The 19,088-nt window shown below is 47.0% G+C and overlaps 1 protein-coding gene across 1 annotated transcript in view; it reads right to left on the bottom strand.

Moving 5' to 3' along the window:
- The window catches only part of LOC311149148 (rho GTPase-activating protein 39-like), a gene marked incomplete at both ends in the record, with an annotated part of 73,832 nt that overhangs the window by 37,067 nt on the left and 17,677 nt on the right, over window positions 1-19,088 (bottom strand). The window contains 3 exons of the mRNA XM_084186235.1: window positions 6,538-7,290; window positions 7,460-7,729; window positions 8,046-8,421. Of these exons, the coding sequence (XP_084042361.1) occupies window positions 6,538-7,290; window positions 7,460-7,729; window positions 8,046-8,421 (1,399 nt within the window). The remainder of the gene's footprint in view (window positions 1-6,537; window positions 7,291-7,459; window positions 7,730-8,045; window positions 8,422-19,088) is intronic.

Here is a 19,088-nt window from a genome sequence, read left to right as displayed (position 1 = left end):
GGCCGTGACCAGGAGACCCATGGGGCGGCGCACAATTGGCCCAACATCGTCCAGGGTAGGGGAGGGAATGGCCGGCAGGGATGTAGCTCAGTTGGTAGAGCATGGCGTTTGCAACGCCAGGGTTGTGGGTTCTTTGAAGTCTGTGGAAATGTGCAATTAATGTAGGAGAATATAACACTGTGTGTGAGTGTCGGGCGTCGGAAAGTACATAAACCCTTTGACTTATTCCAAATTTTGTTACGTTACAGCCTTATTCTAAAATGGATTAAACAAATATATAATCCTCCGCAATCTACACACAATACCCCATAATGACAAAGCGAAAACAGGTTTTTAGATATCTTACCAAATTTATTAAAAATAGAAAACATAAATACTTTATTTACATATGTATTCAGACCCTTTCCTATGAGACTCAAAATTGAGCTCAGGTGCATCCTGTTTCCATTGATAATCCTTGAGATGTTTCTACAACTTGATTGGAATCCTCCTGTGGTAAATTCAATTGATTGGACATGATTTGGAAAGGCACGCTTGTCTATAAAAGGTCCCACAGTTGACAGTGCAAGTCACAGCAAAAACCAAGCCATGAGGTCGAAGGAATTGTCTGTAGAGCTCCGAGACAGGATTGTGTTGAGGCACAGATCTGGGAAAGGGTACCAAAAAATGTCTGGAGCATTAAATGTCCCCAAGATCACAGTGGCCTCCATCATACTTAAATGGAAGAAGTTTGGAACCACCAAGACTCATCCTAGAGCTGGCTGCCCGGCAAACTGAGCAATCGGGGGAGAAGGGCCTTGGTCAGGGAGGTGACCAACAATCCGATGGTCACTCTGACAGAGTTCTAGAGCTCCTCTGTGGAGATGGGAGAACCTTCCAGAAGGACAACCATCTCTGCAGCAGTCCACCAATCAGGCCTTTATGGTAGAGTGGCCAGCCGGAAGCCACTCCTCAGTAAAAGGCACATGACAGCCCGCTTGGAGTTTGCCAAAAGGCACCTAAAGACTCTCAGACCATGAGAAAGTAGATTCTCTGGTCTGATGAAACCAAGATTGAACTCTTTGGCCTGAATGCCAAGCGTCACGTCTGGAGGAAACCTGGCACCATCCCTACGGTGAAGCATGGTGGTGGCAGCATCATGTTTTTCAGCGGCAGGGACTGGGAGACTAGTCAGGATTGAGGCAAAGATGAACGGAGCAAAGTACAGAGAGATTCTTGATGAAAACCTGCTCCAGAGCACTCAGGACCTCAGACTGGGGTGAAGGTTCACCTTCCAACAGGACAACGACCCTAAGCACACAGCTAAGACAATGCAGGAGTGGCTTCGGGACAAGTCTCTGAATGTCCTTGAGTGGCCCAGCCAGAGCCTGGACTTGAACCCGATCTAACATCTTTGGAGAGACCTGAAAATAGCTGTGCAGCAACGCTCCCCATCCAATCTGACAGAGCTTGAGAGGATCTGTACAGAAAAATGGGAGAAACTCCCCAAATACAGGTGTGTCAAGCTTGTAGCGTCATACCCAAGAATACTTGAGGCTGTAATTGCTTGCAAAGGTGCTTCAACAAAGTACCGAGCAAAGGGTTTGAATACTTATGTAAATGTGATATTTCCTTTTATTTTATTTTATTATAAATTAGAAAAAAATGTCTATAAACCTGTTTTTGCGTTGTCATTATGGATTATTGTGTGTTTAATAAATTTTAGAATAAGGCTGTAAAGTAACTAAATGTGGAAAAAGGCACTGTATATACAAAAGTATGTGGACACCCCTTCAAATGAGTGGATTTGTCTATTTCAGCCACACCCGTTGCTGACAGGTGTATAAAATCGAGCACGCAGCCATGCAATCTCGATAGACAAACATTGGCAGTAGAATGGCCTTACTGAAGAGCTCAGTGACATTCAACGTGGCACTGTCATAGGATGCCACCTTTCCAACAAGTCAGTGCGTTAAATTTCTGCCCTGCTAGAACTGCCTTGGTCAACAGTAAGTGCTGTTATTGTGAAGTGGAAACGTCTAGGAGCAACAATGGCTCAGCCGCGAACTGCCTCTGGAAGCAACGTCAGCACAAGAACTGTTTGTCGGGAGCTTCATGAAATGGGTTTCCATGGCTGAGCAGCCGCACACAAGCCTATGATCACCATGCGCAATGCCAAGCGTCGGCTGGAGTGGTGTAAAGCTCGCCACCATTGACTCCGGAGCAGTGGAAACGCATTCTCTGGAGTGAAGAATCACACTTCACCATTTGGCAGTCTGACTGACAAATCTGGGTTTGGCAGATGCCAGGAGAACGCTAACTGCCCCAATGCATAGTGCCAACTTTAAAGTTTGGTGTAGGAGGAATAATGGTCTGGGGCTGTTTTTCAATGGTTCGGGCAAGGCCCCTTAGTTCCAGTGAAATTAAATCTTAATGCTACAGCATACAATGACTTTCTAGACGATTCTGTGCTTCCAACTTTGTGGCAACAGTTTGGGGAAGGCCCTTTCCTGTTTCAGCATGACAATGCCCCCGTGCACAAAGCGAGGTCCATACAGAAATGGTTTGTCGAGATTGGTGTGGAAGAACTTGACTAGCCTGCCCACAGCCCTGACCTCAACCCCATCGAACACCTTTGGGATGAATTGGAACGCCGACTGTGAGCCAGGCGTATGTAGTGTGTGTTGGAGTGTCAGTGTAAGTATGTGTGAGTGTGTGAGTAGAGTCCAGTATGTGTGCATAGAGTCAGTGCAGGAGAGTTAGTGCAAAAAAGGTTAAATGCAGGTAGTCCAGGTAACCATTTAGTTAGCTATTTAGCAGTCTTGTTTAGCAGACTTATGGCTTGGGGGTAGAAGCTCTTCAGGGTCCTGTTGGTTCCAGACTTGGTGCACTGGTACCACTTGCCGTGCAGTAGCAGAGTGAACAGTCTAGGGCTTGAGTGGCTGCAGACATTGAGGGAGAGGTTGTTGTCCTCGTACCACACTGCCAGGTCTCTGACCTCCTCCCTACAGGTTGCGTTATCGTCGTCTGTGATCATTCCTACCACCGTCGTGTATTCAGCAAACTTGATGATGATGTTGGAGTAGTGCGTGGCCACGTAGTTGTGAGTGAACAGGGAGTACAGGAGGGGACTGAGCACACACCCCTGAGGGGGCCCCTTGTTGATGGTCAGCATGGCAGATGTGTTGTTGCCTACCCTCACTGCTTGGGGGCGGCCCGTCAGGAAGTCCAGGATCCAGTTGCAGAGGGAGGTGTTCAGTCCCAGGGTCCTTAGCTTGGTGATGTGCTTGGAGGAGATTATGATGTTGAGTGCTGAGCTGTAGTCAATGAACTGCATTCTTGCATAGGTATTCCTTTTGTCCAGATGGGTGAGGGCAGTGTGGAGTGCAATAGAGATTGTATCATCTGTGGATCTGTTGGGGCCGTATGAGAATTGGAGTGGGTCCAGGGTGTCTGGGATGATGGTGTTGATGTGAGCCATGACCAGCCTTTCAAAGCATGTCATGGCTATAGATGTGAGTGCTACATGGCGATATTCATTTAGGCAGGTTACCTTGGCGTTCTTGGGCACGGGGCCTATTGTGGTCTGCTTGAAACAAGTTGGTATTACAGACCGGGTCAGGGATACGTTGAAAATGTCAGTTAATACACTTGCCAGCTGGTCAGCGAATGCTCTGAGTACGCTTCCTGGTATTCTGTCTGGCCCTGCTGCCTTGCAAATGTTAACCTGTTTAAAGGTCTTACATCAGCTACGGAGATGCATGGTTCAGTATTCCTTGCCTCGAAGCGAGCATAGAAGGCATTTAGCTCGTCTTGTAGGCTCGCGTCGCTGGGCAGCTCGTGGCTGGGTTTCTCTTTGTAATCTGTGATAGTTTGCAAGCCCTGCCACATCCGTCGAGCGTAGTAGGATTCGATCTTAGTCCTGTATTGACACTTAGGCTGGTTTGATGGCTCGTTGGAGGTTGTAGCAGGATTTCTTCTAACTTCCGGATTAGTGTCAAGCTCCTTGAAAGTGTCAGCTCTAGCCTTTAGCTCAGTGCCGATGTTGCCTGTAGTCAATGGCTTCTGGTTGGGGTATGTATGTACGGTGGGGACGACGTCGTCGATGCACTTATTAATGAAGCCGGTGACTGATGTGGTAAACTCTTCAATGTTATCGGATGAATCCCGGAACATATTCTAGTCTGTGCTAGCCAAACAGTCTTGTAGCTTAGCATCCGCTTCATCAGACCACTTCCGTATTGAGCGTGTCACTGGTACTTCCTGTTTGAGTTTTTGCTTGTAAGCAGGAGGATAGAGTTATGGTCTGATTTGCCAAAGAGGGGGAGGGATGGCCGTGTATGCGTTTATGCGTGTGGAGTAAAAGTGATCTTGAGTGCAGCTGCATGTGACCCGATTGTAATGCCCGTGGTAAATTTGCGGATATCCCTATGAGGCTAGTTAGGGACCATTGGTAAATTACACAATGTACATGGGAAAATAAAATATTGTGTTATTTATTGACGGTCCGTAACTAGTCCCGGAGATAGGCTATCCAAAGTCAAACCAACTATGCCACGGTCGCACACCAGCCGGCTAAAGCTAATTGGCAAAATAATTTGGCTAACTTTCCATCCTGCGAACACACATAAGAGCCACCCACATTAAACCACACCACAAAACCAACTCACGTTTAAATTCAGTCATGGCTGCTAGCATTTCTTTATGAACCAAATCTAAAACGAGGCCAAATCAGGAAGTTCATCCGCCCTTTAACTGAATTATCACAATACACCTCTGAGGTGTGTGTGTGTATGTGTGTGTGCATTTGTGTGCACACATGTGTGCGTGAGCACAAAACTAGAATGTTTTGTGTAACATCTGTGACTGCATGAGGAGGAAAGGAAATCAATCTTTCTGCAGTAGATTTCTACTTTCTTACCGTAGTTACTGCAGTAGGGTTGTCATAGTTACTGCAGTGGAATTGTCATATAGAAATTTAGTTACTGAGGTTTTGTTCTTCCCCTACTGCCTCTCTTATCAGTCCTCAGGTCAAACTCTCCAACCCTGTCCCTCTCTGCAGTACACTGCAATTACCCACACTGCCCCTAGATGGGGACAAGAGAGGTCAAAGTTGATTGGTTGGCTGGGAGGCAGGTGTAGAAGGCCTCACATGGGTGGTCAGGCGGCAGTACCAATCTCTCTCTCTCTCTCTCTCTCTCTCTCTCTCTCTCCTACTCTCTCTCTCTCTCTCTCTCTCTCTCTCCTACTCTCTCTCTCTCTCTCTCTCTCTCTCTCTCTCTATATATATATATATATATATATATACATATATTTTTCCATCACTCTCTCTCTCTATATATATAAAACATTTTTTCCCATCTCTCTCTATATATATATATTTAAAAAATTACATCTCTCTCTCTATATATATATTTAAAAAATCCATCTCTCTCTCTATATATATATAAAACATTTTTTCCATCTCTCCCTATATATATATATTTAAAAAATTACATCTCTCTCTCTCTATATATATATAAAACATTTTTTCCATCTCTCTCTCTTCAGTCTTTGTTCTTTTAACGTTTTCTTTCTTTCTCTCTGTTCTGAGTTTGAGTGCTGCTAGCCTGTGTTCAGCGCAATTCCTTTCTTTGTAAGCACTTTCAGGCCCGCTATCTTCCACTACCCCCTGCGTCTCTCCCTCTCTCCAACTGCCTATTCCCCTCTCTCACTCTCACCCCCCACCACTCTCTCTCTCCCTCTTTCCCATGGTTTTGATGGGGGCAGATTTCTCTTATGTGAGGGCAGTTTGCACCAAGATGCAACTAAGTTAACATCATAAGGCAAAAACGTGAGTGTGTGTTTGGGTGTGTGTGTGTTACAACAAGGGTGTGTGACGGTAGTATTGAGAGTGAGTGAGAGAGAGAGAAAGAATGGATCATTGGAGGGATGAGGGATGGAGGGAGGGCTGCATATGGGAAGCAGAATAAATCCTGGTTTGTAGTTCCCCACAGCCTCCCATCCCTCTCTGGCATGGCTCCGATCTCTCTTGACACCTTTAAACAGACCTGCTGTCGCTCTGTCTCAGCAGCACACAGAAATGTGTAGGAGAATGTGGCATGGGTCTGTGTGTCTTTGTTTATGGCCCGGTGCGTCAATGTATTTCTGTGCTTGTGTTGGGCTGTGTGTGTGTGGTGTGTGTGTGTGTGTGTGTATGTGTGTGTTGGCCTGTCTGGTACAGATCATCCAGGTCAGTCCCTGTCTAAGTGGTGGTAGGTATGTGGCAGTAGCAGCAGTATTGATATTACATAAATCCATCTCAGCCCATCTGAGCTCTTAAAATAATTATCTGATTCTGCACATTATGAAACATTCATGGACCTACGGCAGCCAGGGCATGTCTCTGTGACAGAGAAGATGAGCTAGAGTCTGCAGTGAGACCACACACAGTCACACATGCGCATGCGCACACACACAAACACACACACACACAGACCTACGGCGACATAGAATGTAAAAGCTAGAGTCTGCAGTGCAGTGCTAGACTGTGTGTGTGTGTGTGTGTACTGTGTATACCTGTGAGGGGTGTAAGAAGGGCTCAGGCGAGGCCAGGTTGGTCTGCACAGACAGGCTCTTCTCCAGTAGTGCCCGAGGGAAGCCCAGTCTGTCAAAGGTGCTGCGTTTCCAGTGGTAATGCCCGTGGTGCCCGTCGCTCTGCGCCAATGCCTCGTCCTCACTAAACGCCCTCACCACCGGGCCTGGCAGGGGCAGGGGCACCGCACCGTCGCTCTCGTACCCGTCTTTAGACCCACCTCCATGGGCAGAGCCCCCGGCCGAGCCCCCTCCCCCCGGGGCTGAGTCCCAACTGGTCCTCTGCTTCATCACCTGCTGGGCCTCCCATGCCAGCCTGGCCTGGTTCATCACCGCCTCCGACAGGGTCCCTGACATTGGCCCTTCCTCCCGGTCCCCCCCACCACCCCCTCCACAACTCCCCAGCTCCTGAGGCAGGGAGGGTTTCCGGGTCTTGCGTTCGCGGTTGTCCCCGGGCGCAAAACCTTCTCCTCCTGCAGACCCACAGAGGGAGAGTGAGTGGTGCTGACTGGAGCTCCAGGACATAGAGTCCTCATAGAGCAGCCTCTGGCCCCCGCCTTCGCCCCCCTCCCCGTAGTCCAGCAGCAGCCGGGGGTCCCGGATCAGACTCTGGCTGTGTTGGAGGGTGTAGGATCCCCCGTAGGAGCCCCCATATCCCCCCGTGGAGGAGGGGGTGGCCGTGGAGGTCCCGTAGCGAAGGAGCCGGTCGGATGTCTTAAAACGCGGGCTGGAGGAGGACTGTTGGAGGAAGAAGAAGAAGATTACTTTATTTTCCAATGTACAACTGATGCCAGCATCTCTCCAGTTACCGTCACACTCCCAACCACACTTTTCCCTGTCAGACATGGGATTTGAACCAGCAACACTCCAGTTGCTGGCCCATCTCTCTAACCTTTGGACTACCTACCTGTTCCACATAGACTAGCTGTTTGACATACTCCTTCCCTGCAGGGCTGTACTCCAGACTCTGCGTCTTCTCTGGACACTTCTGTCTTGTCAGCACTAGCTGACCATAGGGGGAGTGGCTCTGTTTGGGTGAGTGGTAGAGGGGCGTCCCCGAGGAGGGCTTTCCCCGGGTGGGGGACTTCCCTGAGCCGTACAGCAAGGAGGAGGAGTCAGAGCTCAGGTGGCGCATCACATCCGTGGGAGGTTCCTCGTAGATGGGCGGGGGCTGGTACTATAATAATAATAATAACAATAATAATAATAATAATACATTTTAGTGTCCTACAGTCAAGGACAAGTTCAACTTACATTAAAAAGTATATTAACATAAAAGTGCAAGTAAAGTCAAATCTTAGTGTACTTAAATCATAATGCAATTAAAATGAATCAAAAGACCAGACGAAACAGGACTGATACATACGGATAAAGGGAAAGATACAAAAAGGCAGGCAGAACAGAGTCCATCACAAGACATAAGCTAGCTGAAAGGTGTGTTTCAAGGTGTTTTATGAATGTGTATCTGTAACTGTGTTGCTGGAGTGTCCTACCTCCGAGGGGGGCTCCTCATAGAGGGGGGGTTCATAGGCATAGCGGGGGGAAGGGGGCTGTGAGTCAGCCGAGGAGCGCCGGTGGGTCCCTGTTCCTCCGCCCCCTAGCTCCGCCCGTTTTAGGAAGGGTGACTGGTTGCGGTCAACATAGAGGATGGGAGAGCCGTCTGGGGCGCCGTCAGGGGGGGCGGAGCCTCCAGAGGATCGGCGGGCACGGGAGGCTGTGCCGGTGCCGGGTGCAGGGACTGGAGTAAGGGTGGAGGGGTCGTAGGGGGAGTAACCATTCCCCTGGTGAGAAAGGAAGCTTGGTTCTCTGTCTGTCACCTTGATCAGCATCCTCTCCTTAGTACCTGTGTTCCACCTGAATGGAGAGGTCCTGAGAGAGGGAAGGGAGGGGGAGGGAAGAGAGAGAGAGAGCGAGGGAGAGAGCGAGAAAGAGAGTAAGTTCATTATTCCATTTGGCAGTAGGGACAGAGCGATAATGAGCTGTCAGGTGTGATTCTGTTCAGTTCCTGATGTGACTGATGAGAAAGATTGTTGTGTCCAAAGTAAATCCTGACAAAGTTGTAACACAGACATACACAGTGAGGCAGTTCAACACAGCATTTCAACTTTCCCATAGATGAGTTAGTGGTTGCAACAGAACAGAACACCCAGAGACAGGAGTGAAACCCCTAGCCTGGTCCCAGATCTGCTTGTGCTCTCTTCCCAACTCCTGTGGCGTGACAATGACCATGGGAGTTGGCAGGACAGCTCAAACAGATCTGGGACCAGGGTGTGAAATACAGATAAACTGGTGCTGCTGTCAGTCACAAAGAAGACATGACTGCAACATCTGGACCCGCTGCTCAGGAGACTGGAAACAAAGCTAATCATGGTGTTCTAATCAAATATTGTTGAAGTGTATTGTTATGGGTTGTTGTAATGCAATATATAATAATAATAATAATAATAATAATAATAATAATAATAATAATAATAATAATAATGATAATAATGATAATGATAATGATAATGATAATAATAATAATAATAATAATAATAATAATACAATGTTTTATTGTCACATTCACCAGATAGGTGCAGTGAAATGTGTTGTTTACAGGGTCAGCTATAGTAGTACTGCACCCCTGGAGCAAATTAGGGTTAAGTGCCTTGCTCAAAGAGAGTGGTGCCATTAGGCCTGAGCTGAAGCCCCGGATGTTTTTGACCCAGCACTGAACCTTTTGATGGTCTGATATGAGTTTCCATAACCACACATCACTTGTGCTATACAGTTTATTTAAAAAAAAGTTTTACTGACAAATGTTAAAGACAAAAAGACAATATACTGAGCTAGGCAGTAGCAGGCACCGCAAGAAGCCCCTGGAGTGACGCGATGCCTGCTGTGATTGGTCGAGATTTCACAATGCAGTGGACCACTCACGTCCCTTGACCCCTCCCCCACCCCTACAGCACCGGCGGTTCGATGTCAATGTCATCACTCAGCAAAACGTCCGTCGCTCAGTCAAGAGTCTACATCACAGTACAGAGCAAATATGGATATTCGGAACTTCTTCCGAAAGAGTGGAGAAAAAAGTGAACAGGTTGAGCAGGTTGAGGCAACAGTGAATGAGGTGGAGAGGGCAGAACAGACAGAAAGTCAAAGTGCAGCAGCAGCAGCAGAGTTAGCCACAGGTTTTTGCATGGTTGGTGGTAGCTAATTAGCTAGTCTCCCTCAGCATAAGGGTTGGCTAATGCTAATAAGCTAGCATTAGCGCTCAGCATCCTTAAGCTATTGGGTGTCAGTCAGAGTTAGTTAACAGTATATTTAGTGAATGGGCAAGCTAAGGATGTTGATATAAGTCATGATATTATTTACATTTTAGTCATTTAGCAGACACTCTTATCCAGAGCAACTTACAGTTAGTGAGTGCATACATTATTTTTTATAGTTTTCATACTGCCCCCCCGTGGGAATCAAACCCACAACCCTGGTGTTGCAAACACCATCCTCTACAAACTGAGCTACATCCCTGCCAGTCATTCCCTCCCCTACCCTGGACAATTGTGCGCCGCCCCATGTGTCTCCCGGGTGCGGCCGGCTACGGCAGAGCCTGGATTCGAACCAGGATCTCTAGTGGCACAGATCGCAACGCGATGACATCTACACAGTGCCCCCCTGTGGACTGAAGCTGAACTTTACTACAACATTATATTTAACCCTGTTTAAAATTAGCAATGTTGAGGTGGTAGAACTGACAAAATGAAATTAATCATAGAGGTCTTATAAACTATTCCATTCTACAGGTAAACATGCTTGGCTCATGTCCGTTATTTCCATATTGGATATGTAACTATTTGTAAAAAAACGTGTCCATTGTTAAATTGGTGACATTATTTCATTGAGCTTTTATTTTTATTGCTCTTTTTATTCACTTTGCTACTTACTTTTTCTATTGTTGTTGCATTGTCGAAAGGTTAACCTGTGGTCCTCTGTAGCTCAGCTGGTAGAGCACGGCGCTTGTAACGCCAAGGTAGTGGGTTCGATCCCCGGGACCACCCATACACAAAAATGTATGCACGCATGACTGTAAGTCGCTTTGGATAAAAGCGTCTGCTAAATGGCATATTATTATTATTATTATTAACCTGCAAGTAAGCATTTCATTACACTTGTGTACTCCATGCACTGTATATCATGTGTATATAACATTTATACATGACGAAATGAAATGAATCATTGAGGTCTTATAACTTATTCCATTCTACAGGTATTTTTTTTTGGCTCATGTCTCTTTATATTCATATATCCAAGGGGCTATGTAGCATCTTATCTGTCATTGTCACGACTCCCTCCGAAGCTGCCACCTCTCCTTGTTCGGGCAGGCTTCGGCGTTCGTCGTCACCGGCCTTCTAGCCACTGCCGCTCCTCATTTCATCATTCCATTGGTTTTGTCTTGTTCATTACACACACCTGGTTCATATCCCCTCATCAGTACCTGTATAAGTGTTCCCTCTGCCCCCTTGTCTTTGTGTGTGATTGTTTATTGTGAGGATAGTGAAGCTCGGTGGAGCTCCTTATATATTGTATCGGCAGGTTATTTTCCCTGTGTGCCTTGTTGGTTCTAGTGCGCCTGTTTTGCGCTCTGGACTGTTTTGAAGCATTACTGCGTAGCTCTGTTTTCCTGAATAAATCCTGTTATTCTGTGATTTCCCTCCTGCGCCTGACTCCTTCAACTCACCCATCACAGAATCACACACCCGCCATGGAGTCAGCAGGAGAGAAGCACATGCCTGGAGTAGTGGCACGGGTCCAGGAGCATTCAACAATGATAGCCAACTTGGGAGAAGCGATGGATCGGGTTCTCCAGGTCGTCCAACGCCTGGAGAGGAGAAAACCCGATTTTTCGGGACCAGCTGGCCGACCGGATCCAGCCACCCACACCCCAGCACCCAGAGGGATCCATATATCCCGACCACGGGAATTCGACGGGACAGCTGTTCTCTGCCAGGGATTCCTCCTACAACTGGAGTTGTACTATTCGAACATCAGCCCGGCTCCATCAGAGCGGAAGAAGGTGTCCGCCCTTGTCTCCTGCCTCGCAGGGGAAGCCCTGGAGTGGGCCAATGCGGTCAGGAGTGAAGGAGGAGCCGCGTTGGACAACTACAGGGAGTTCTGGTCCACCTGAGTCAGGGGACGAGGACCGCGCAGGACTTCACCGTGGAGTTTCGGACTCTAGCGGCTGGGTCCGGGTGGAATGAGCGGGCCCTCATCGACCACTTCCAGTGCCATCTACGAGAGGACGTCCGAAGGGAGCTAGCCTGTCGGGACACCATGTTGTCCTTCAATCAACTGGTGGACATGGCCATCCTGTTGGACAACCTGCTGGCTGCTAGAGGACGTCCTGGAAGGGGCCTGCCATCCGAGCACTTGACAGTCGACCACTAGGGTCCGGGTTCGTTATGGAAGTTACAGCACCAGTCACTATGGTTACGCACAAGACCCATAGAGAGCAAGTAACCTTTTTTATAACTGAGTCTTCTGATTTCCCTGTTGTGTTAGGTCTTCGCTGGTTAGCACTACACAACCCCACCTTTTCATGGCCGCAGAGGGTTCTCACGGGGTGGTCACGAGAGTGTCAGGGTAGGTGTCTAGGTTTTTCCGTTGGTGCAACCACGGTGGAAAGTCCAGACACTACCTCCACCGTGCGCATTCCCCCCGACTACCTCGATTTGGCGCACACGTTTTCCAAAACGCAGGTGACCAAATTACCACCTCATCGGGCGGGGGATTGCGCGTTAAACATCCGGGTAGACACTGTGCCTCCCAGGAGTCATGTGTATGCCCTTTCGCAGGCTGAAATGGAGGCGATGGAGACGTACGTCTCCGAGTCCCTGCGTCAGGGGTTCATACTTCCCTCTACTTCTCCCGCCTCCTCGAGTTTCTTGTTTGTGAAGAAGAAAGACAGAGGTCTGCATTGATTACCGAGCACTGAACAAGGGAACAATACGGTATAGTTATCCTATACCCCTCATTCCATCTGTGATCGAGTCAATGCATGGTGTGCGCTTCTTCACAAAATTAGATCTCCGGAGTGCGTACAACCTGGTGCGTGTCCGAGAGGGGGACGAGTGGAAGACAGCATTCAGCACAACCACGGGGCATTATGAATACCAGACCTTTGTGAACGAGGTGTTTCGGGACATGCTTGGTCGCGGTGTAGTGGTCTACATCGATGACATTCTGGTGTATTCCACTACGCGCGCCAAACACGTGTCCCTGGTTCGCAAAGTGCTGGCCCGACTGTTGGAACATGACCTTAATGCCAAGGCAGAAAAGTGTCTGTTTTTCCAACAGTTCGTCTCCTTCCTCGGATACCGCATTACCACCTCAGGTGTGGAGCTGGAGGGAGATCACATTTCAGCCGTGTGTAATTGGCCGACTCCAACCACAGTTAAGGAGGTGCAGCGCTTTACTGGCTTTGCCAACTACTATCAGAGGTTTATCCGGGTCTTTGGCAAGGTCGCAGCTCCCATCACATCTCTGTTGAAGGGTGGGCCGTCCCGGCTCCGCTGGTCTGCTGAGGCTGACAGGGCCTTCAGTAACCTGAGGGTTCTGTTCACCTCATCCCCGATACTGGCCCATCCCGATCCATCACTACCGTTCGTAGTGGAGGTGCATGCGTCCGAGGTAGGGATAGGCACTGTCCTATCTCAACGCTCAGGCACGCCACCCAAGCTCCGCCCCTGTGCCTTCTTCTCTAAGAAGCTCAGTCTGGCGGAGCAGAACTACGACGTTGGTGATCGGGAGCTGTTGGCTGTTGTCCGAACCCAGACCGTGTGGAGGCACTGGCTCGAAGGGGCGAAGCACCCTTTCCTCGTCTGGACAGACCACCGTAACCTGGAGTACATCCGGGCAGTGAGGAGGCTGAACCCTTTGCCAGGCCAGGGGTGCCCTATTCTTCACCCGAGTTTTGTGAGGGTTGTGGTCGTGACTGCATCGCAACGTTAATGAAGGTAGGGTTTATTTCATTAATGCGACCCGATCCTAATGCCTGTGGTAAATGTGGGTTGACTTTGGATATCCCTATGAGCTAGTTAGGGACCATCGGTAAATTACACAATGTACAAGGGACAATATGTTAAAATTCAAATAGCTCCAAATTTCAATGACTTAAAAATCTCAAACCAACTTAAAATTGTAGAAATGTATAGACAAACATTGAAAGCATTTAATTAGAAAACTAAAAGATGTGCAACATGAAAATATTGTCTCATTTACATTGTGTAATTTATTGACGGCCCCTAACTAGCCCCGGAGATCAGGTCGCACACCAGCTGACTGAAGCTAATTGGCTAAATAATTTGGCTAACTCTTCCCACCTGCGAACATCCACCTGCGAACACACTAGACACCCACATCAAACCACACCCCGAAACCAACTCATGTCTGAATTCAGTCAGGTTGCTAGCATTTCTTAACAAACCAAATCTAAAACGAGGCCAAATCAGGAAGTGCAGTCGCCCTTTAAAACTAACTAATGACATGTTGCACCTATACCTTGCTACCTTTCAGATGCGCCAAGGAGGAGGACAGATAAGAACAGCAGGCCAGTGGAGCACTTAGAACAGCAGCAGCCAGGGGCAAATGGTAGGGAGGATGATTTAAGTGACCCAGACACGGGTCCAAAACAAGTTACGCTACCCCAGTATCCCCTTGACTGTTTTGGATTGCAAAACTAAAGAGACACACCATACAAGACACAGATACAGCAATAGAATAATAGGATATGATGGAGAGAGACACCAGAAGAACAGAACAGGCCATAACAGAAAGGATAGATAAGGAGACAGACAAGACACAGACAGCAACAGACTAGACCCAGAGAAAGTGACAGAAGAGGGCAGATGGAGAGAGAACAGAGGTGGGTTGAGCACACAGTAGAGTGTATCACTTCAAGCTGCTCTATAGATTCTAATTAGTTTTATTTATTTGCACAAACTATAAGAGGTGAAACACAGACAGTGAAAAAGTAAAACATGGTTTACAAAGAGTTTCCAGGTGAGGAGGAAAAAGCCTGTGAAATTACTAGAAAAACACTTGTTTACTTTTACACTTTTTACAACCAGGGCAGGACGAGAGAGGAGGGTAGACAAGAGACAGCAACAGAAGAGGGCAGACAAGAAAGACAGCAACAGACAACACTTAAAGCTGCTCTATGGATTCTAATTACTGCACAGTGTGTGGGTGTGGGTGTGTGTGAGAGTGAGAAAGAGAGAGAGAGGGTGTTTGGGTACTGTGGGATTCTTTAATCAGTTTGGCTCATTGGACAGGTCAGAGTCTACTGTATGTCTGAAGTTGTTGAATGGTTTTTGGCAATACACTGTAGATGTATGTGTTCCAGAGTATAGAGTGTTCCAGAGTAGAGAGACCCACAGTAGCTACTGTAATTGAGTACTGGCAGTGTCTGCTGTGGCAGGTGGAAAGGTGCAAGTTACCTGAAAAATATCTAATCTCACAATGTTCTAATCTCTCAATGTTAATCTCAGAGTGCACCAACTTCATGCATTTAGCTGTTGAAATTCCTTCTTTTTTTGGTGCTAAGCCCCCAATGTTTTAAAATCTTAGATGCCCCTCAAGGACACATCAACACATTTTTCACCTTGAGTGTTTTTCAGTAAACAGCCAACAGCAGAGAGAAACTGTGAGAGAAATATAAATGATGAGTTTTAGGAGAAAGGGGGAGAGACAGCGAGATGGAGGAAGGGTAGGAGACAAGGCAGATAAAGAGAGATGGAGGGGAGGATAAAGGCAAAGACAGAGAGAGAGAGAGAGAGAGAGAGAGAGAGAGAGAGAGAGAGAGAGAGAGAGAGAGAGAGAGAGAGAGAGAGTAGGGTGTGAAATTGATTGCAGCATTGGCCACCCTTGTCTTCAATAGTTCCACGCTCTGATGCCCAAGGCCACAGCTGAATACTGGAGTGGCCAATGAGTGTGTGTGTGTGTGTTAAAGGGGGTAGGATGAAAGATTACAGGGTTGTGTGTGTTGGGCTGGACCATACTTTGCTAGGAAGCCATTTGACACACAGCCACCTCTCTTCTCTCTCTCATTTCCTCGCTCACCCTCTCCAACTCTCCTCTATCATCTCTTGATCTCCTTCCTGGCCACTCTGTCACTCCCAGTCACCTTGGCTTCTTCTCTTTCCATGTCTCCTTCTCTTCAGCTTTTTAAATCTCCACCTCTCTCTCTAGAAAGCCACTACAAAGTGAACATTGTTCTTCCTCTCCCCATCCATAAATTATTCATAGACAATCGACCTTCAAATCAATTTACACATTCTCTCCCCCCTCCTTTATCTCCCTGCTGAGGGACCAAGCGGCCTTTAGCAAGCACAAAATGACAGGTTTCCCATTGCATTTTCTATTTACACTGTGTGTGTGCGTGGCTTCCACTCCTACCTGGAGGGTTACCTGGCTGGATTTGTTGCTCTCATGTGTATTGACCAGCCACTGTAATGATTTAATTAACACAATCAATCAATGTGATCAACCAACCCATAACCAACCAACTCTTAAACTGAAGTCAAATTAAAGGGGAATTGGAGGCCAGCATCATTTGACGCACATCTGACACACAGGGGCCGCAGGTAGCCTAGCGGTTAAGAGCGTTGGGCCAATAACCGAAAGGTTGCTGGTTCGAATCTCTGAGCCGGCAAGGTGGAAAAATCGGCAGTTCTGCCCTTGAGCAAGGCAGTTAACCCTGAACAACATCTGCTCCCCGGGCACCGATGATGTTGATTAAGGCAGCCCCCCCGACACCTCTCTTATTCAGAGGGGTTAAATGTGGAAGACACATTTCGGTTGAATGCATTCAGTTGGGCAACTGACAAGGTGTCCCCTTTCCTTTCCCATATGTACACACACTAAATCAAATCAAACCGAATGCAAAAGGTGCAGATTACCGTAAAATGCTTACTTACAAGCCCTTAACCAACAATGCAGTGTTAAGAAAATATTTACTAAATAAACTAAAGTATATACAGTACCAGTCAAAAGTTTGGACACACCTACTCATTCAAGGGTTGTTCTTTATTTTTACTATTTTCTACATTGTAGAATAATAGTAAAGACATCAAAACTATTAAATAACACATATGGAATCATGTAGTAACCAAAAAAGTGTTAAACAAATCAAAATATATTTTATATTCAAATAGTCACCCTTTGCCTTGATGACAGCTTTGCACACTCTTGGCATTCTCTCAACCAGCTTCACCTGGAATGCTTTTCCAACAGTCTTGAAGGAGTTCCCACATATGCTGAGCACTTGTTGACTGCTTTTCCTTCACTCTGCGGTCCGACTCATCCCAAACCATCTCAATTGGGTTGAGGTCGTGGGATTGTGGAGGCCAGGTCATCTGATGCAGCAATCCATCACTCTCCTTCTTGGTCAAATAGCCCTTACATTTACATTTACATTTTAGTCATTTAGCAGACGCTCTTATCCAGAGCGACTTACAGTTAGTGAATACATATTTTTCCCACAACCCTGGCGTTGCAAACGCCATGCTCTATCAACTGAGCTACATCCCCTTACACAGCCTGGAGGTGTGTTGTGTCATTGTCCTGTTGAAAAACAAATGACAGTCCCACTAAGCCCAAACCAGATGGGATGGCGTATCGCTGCAGAATGCTGTGGTAGCCATGCTGGTTAAGTGTGCCTTGAATTCTAAATAAATCACAGAGAGTGTCACCAGCAAAGCACACCATAACACCTCCTCCTCCATGCTTTACGGTGGGAACTACACATGCGGAGATCATCCATTCACCCACACCATGTCTCAAAAAGACACGGCGGTTGGAACCAGAAATCTCCAATTTGGACTCCAGACCAAAGGACACATTTCCACCAGTCTAATGTCCATTGCTTGTGTTTCTTGGCCCAATCATGTCTCTTCTTCTTATTGGTGTCCTTTAGTAGTGGTTTCTTGCAGAAATTCGACCATGAAGACCTGATTCACACAGTCCCCTCTGCACTGTTGATGTTGAGATGTGTCTGTGACTTTTTCTGTGGACCTCAAGGTCAATACCCACAATCCATCTGGGGGATGGCCAGTGTGACCGTGACAAACCAGTCTCTCTACTTAATGACCTAGAATCAACCTGCCCAACATAGAGGGGACATACTGACAGAACATTGTATTGAAATTGGGTATACGAAGTATGAAGTATGTTAATGGTGTGTGTGTACGTGTGTGTGTGTGGAGAACTGTCTTTTTCCCAGCTCTGGCAGGGACAGGAGCATTGAACACATTTAAGGAACAGGAGCAGAAAACACATTTACAGGACACTGCGACCCCGGCCAAGCGTTTCCACCAATCACAGAAGACTGCAGCAGATTACCGCTAATGAGCAAAAGACAGACTCGTTAGAGAGAGAGAGAGAACAAGATTAATTGAATGAAAGGGGGAAGAGGAGGAGAGAGGAAAACTGAAGGTGAGTGAGAGAATGAGTAGATTTGAATGAGGAGGAGAAATGGGTCAATCAATAGAGAGAGAGAGAGAGATAGAGAGGGAAGAAAAAATGAGAGAGAGATGGGAAAAGAGAGAGTGACAGAGAACCTGCAGGATTTGTCTTTGTGGTCAGGGCATAAAATTTACTTTTTGGTCCACCACCCACTGTGGCAGGTAGATTAAAAAATCTACCACCAACTCATATCTTTTACCAGCAAAATATTTTTTTGTCGCTACAGTTACACCAACAAAACATAAAAAAATTGTTGATCATGCTTTGTAATATTTCTAAAACAATAAATGTATTACTAATAAGAAGTAACTAATGTGTTTTAACCAAAATATCACAGATGTTCACCTGCCCCTTTAAGGGCAGGAGGTTACCGCGGTAGCGCGACTCGAGTCATGTTTGTGCCTGTGAGATTGAGTCTGACTAGTAGAAGCGTTGTCTTCTCTTCCCTAGCAGTTGAAACGCAAACATAGAGAAACAACCTAGCTTGTGAACCAAACAAATGTAAATAGCCAAGAAACACAAGGACAAAGTGTCACTTCAGTAGACTTTCATTTCAAGTAAATTAGACCAACTTTTTGCCTGTGCACAGCCCCCAGCCAGGCAGTGTTGCAGCGCTAGGTGGGATAGGCGATATAGGATTCGTAGTTTGTGCGATTAATTAACCAGCTATGAAACAAAACGGCAAAAATACTACTGCAGCATTTATTTTACTATAAATGTGATCATACTTGACTATTTTATTCACAAATGTGAGTGAAATGCTCACATTGTGGAGCCCTGATCACCCGCCAAAGTGACTGGTGAAATAGACATCTTACCTGCCAATGCCAAAATCTACCCGCATTTGGCAGGTGGCGGGTGTTAATATTAGGCCCTGGTTGTGGTCATGGTTCTGTATACGACCTGTCTGCCTCCTCCCTGTGGTCGAGTTAGAGTTGGGATTAGGATTGTGGTCAGGTACAGTGTTCGTGTTTAGGGTTAGTGTTCTGGTTGTGTTAAGGGTTAGGGTTATGGTCAGGGTTAGGGTTGATGTCAGT

The sequence above is a fragment of the Coregonus lavaretus genome, assembly GCF_964263955.1.
Source record: "Coregonus lavaretus genome assembly, chromosome: 21".
NCBI lineage: Eukaryota > Metazoa > Chordata > Actinopteri > Salmoniformes > Salmonidae > Coregonus > Coregonus lavaretus.
This window is presented reverse-complemented; position numbering and strand designations above follow the sequence as displayed.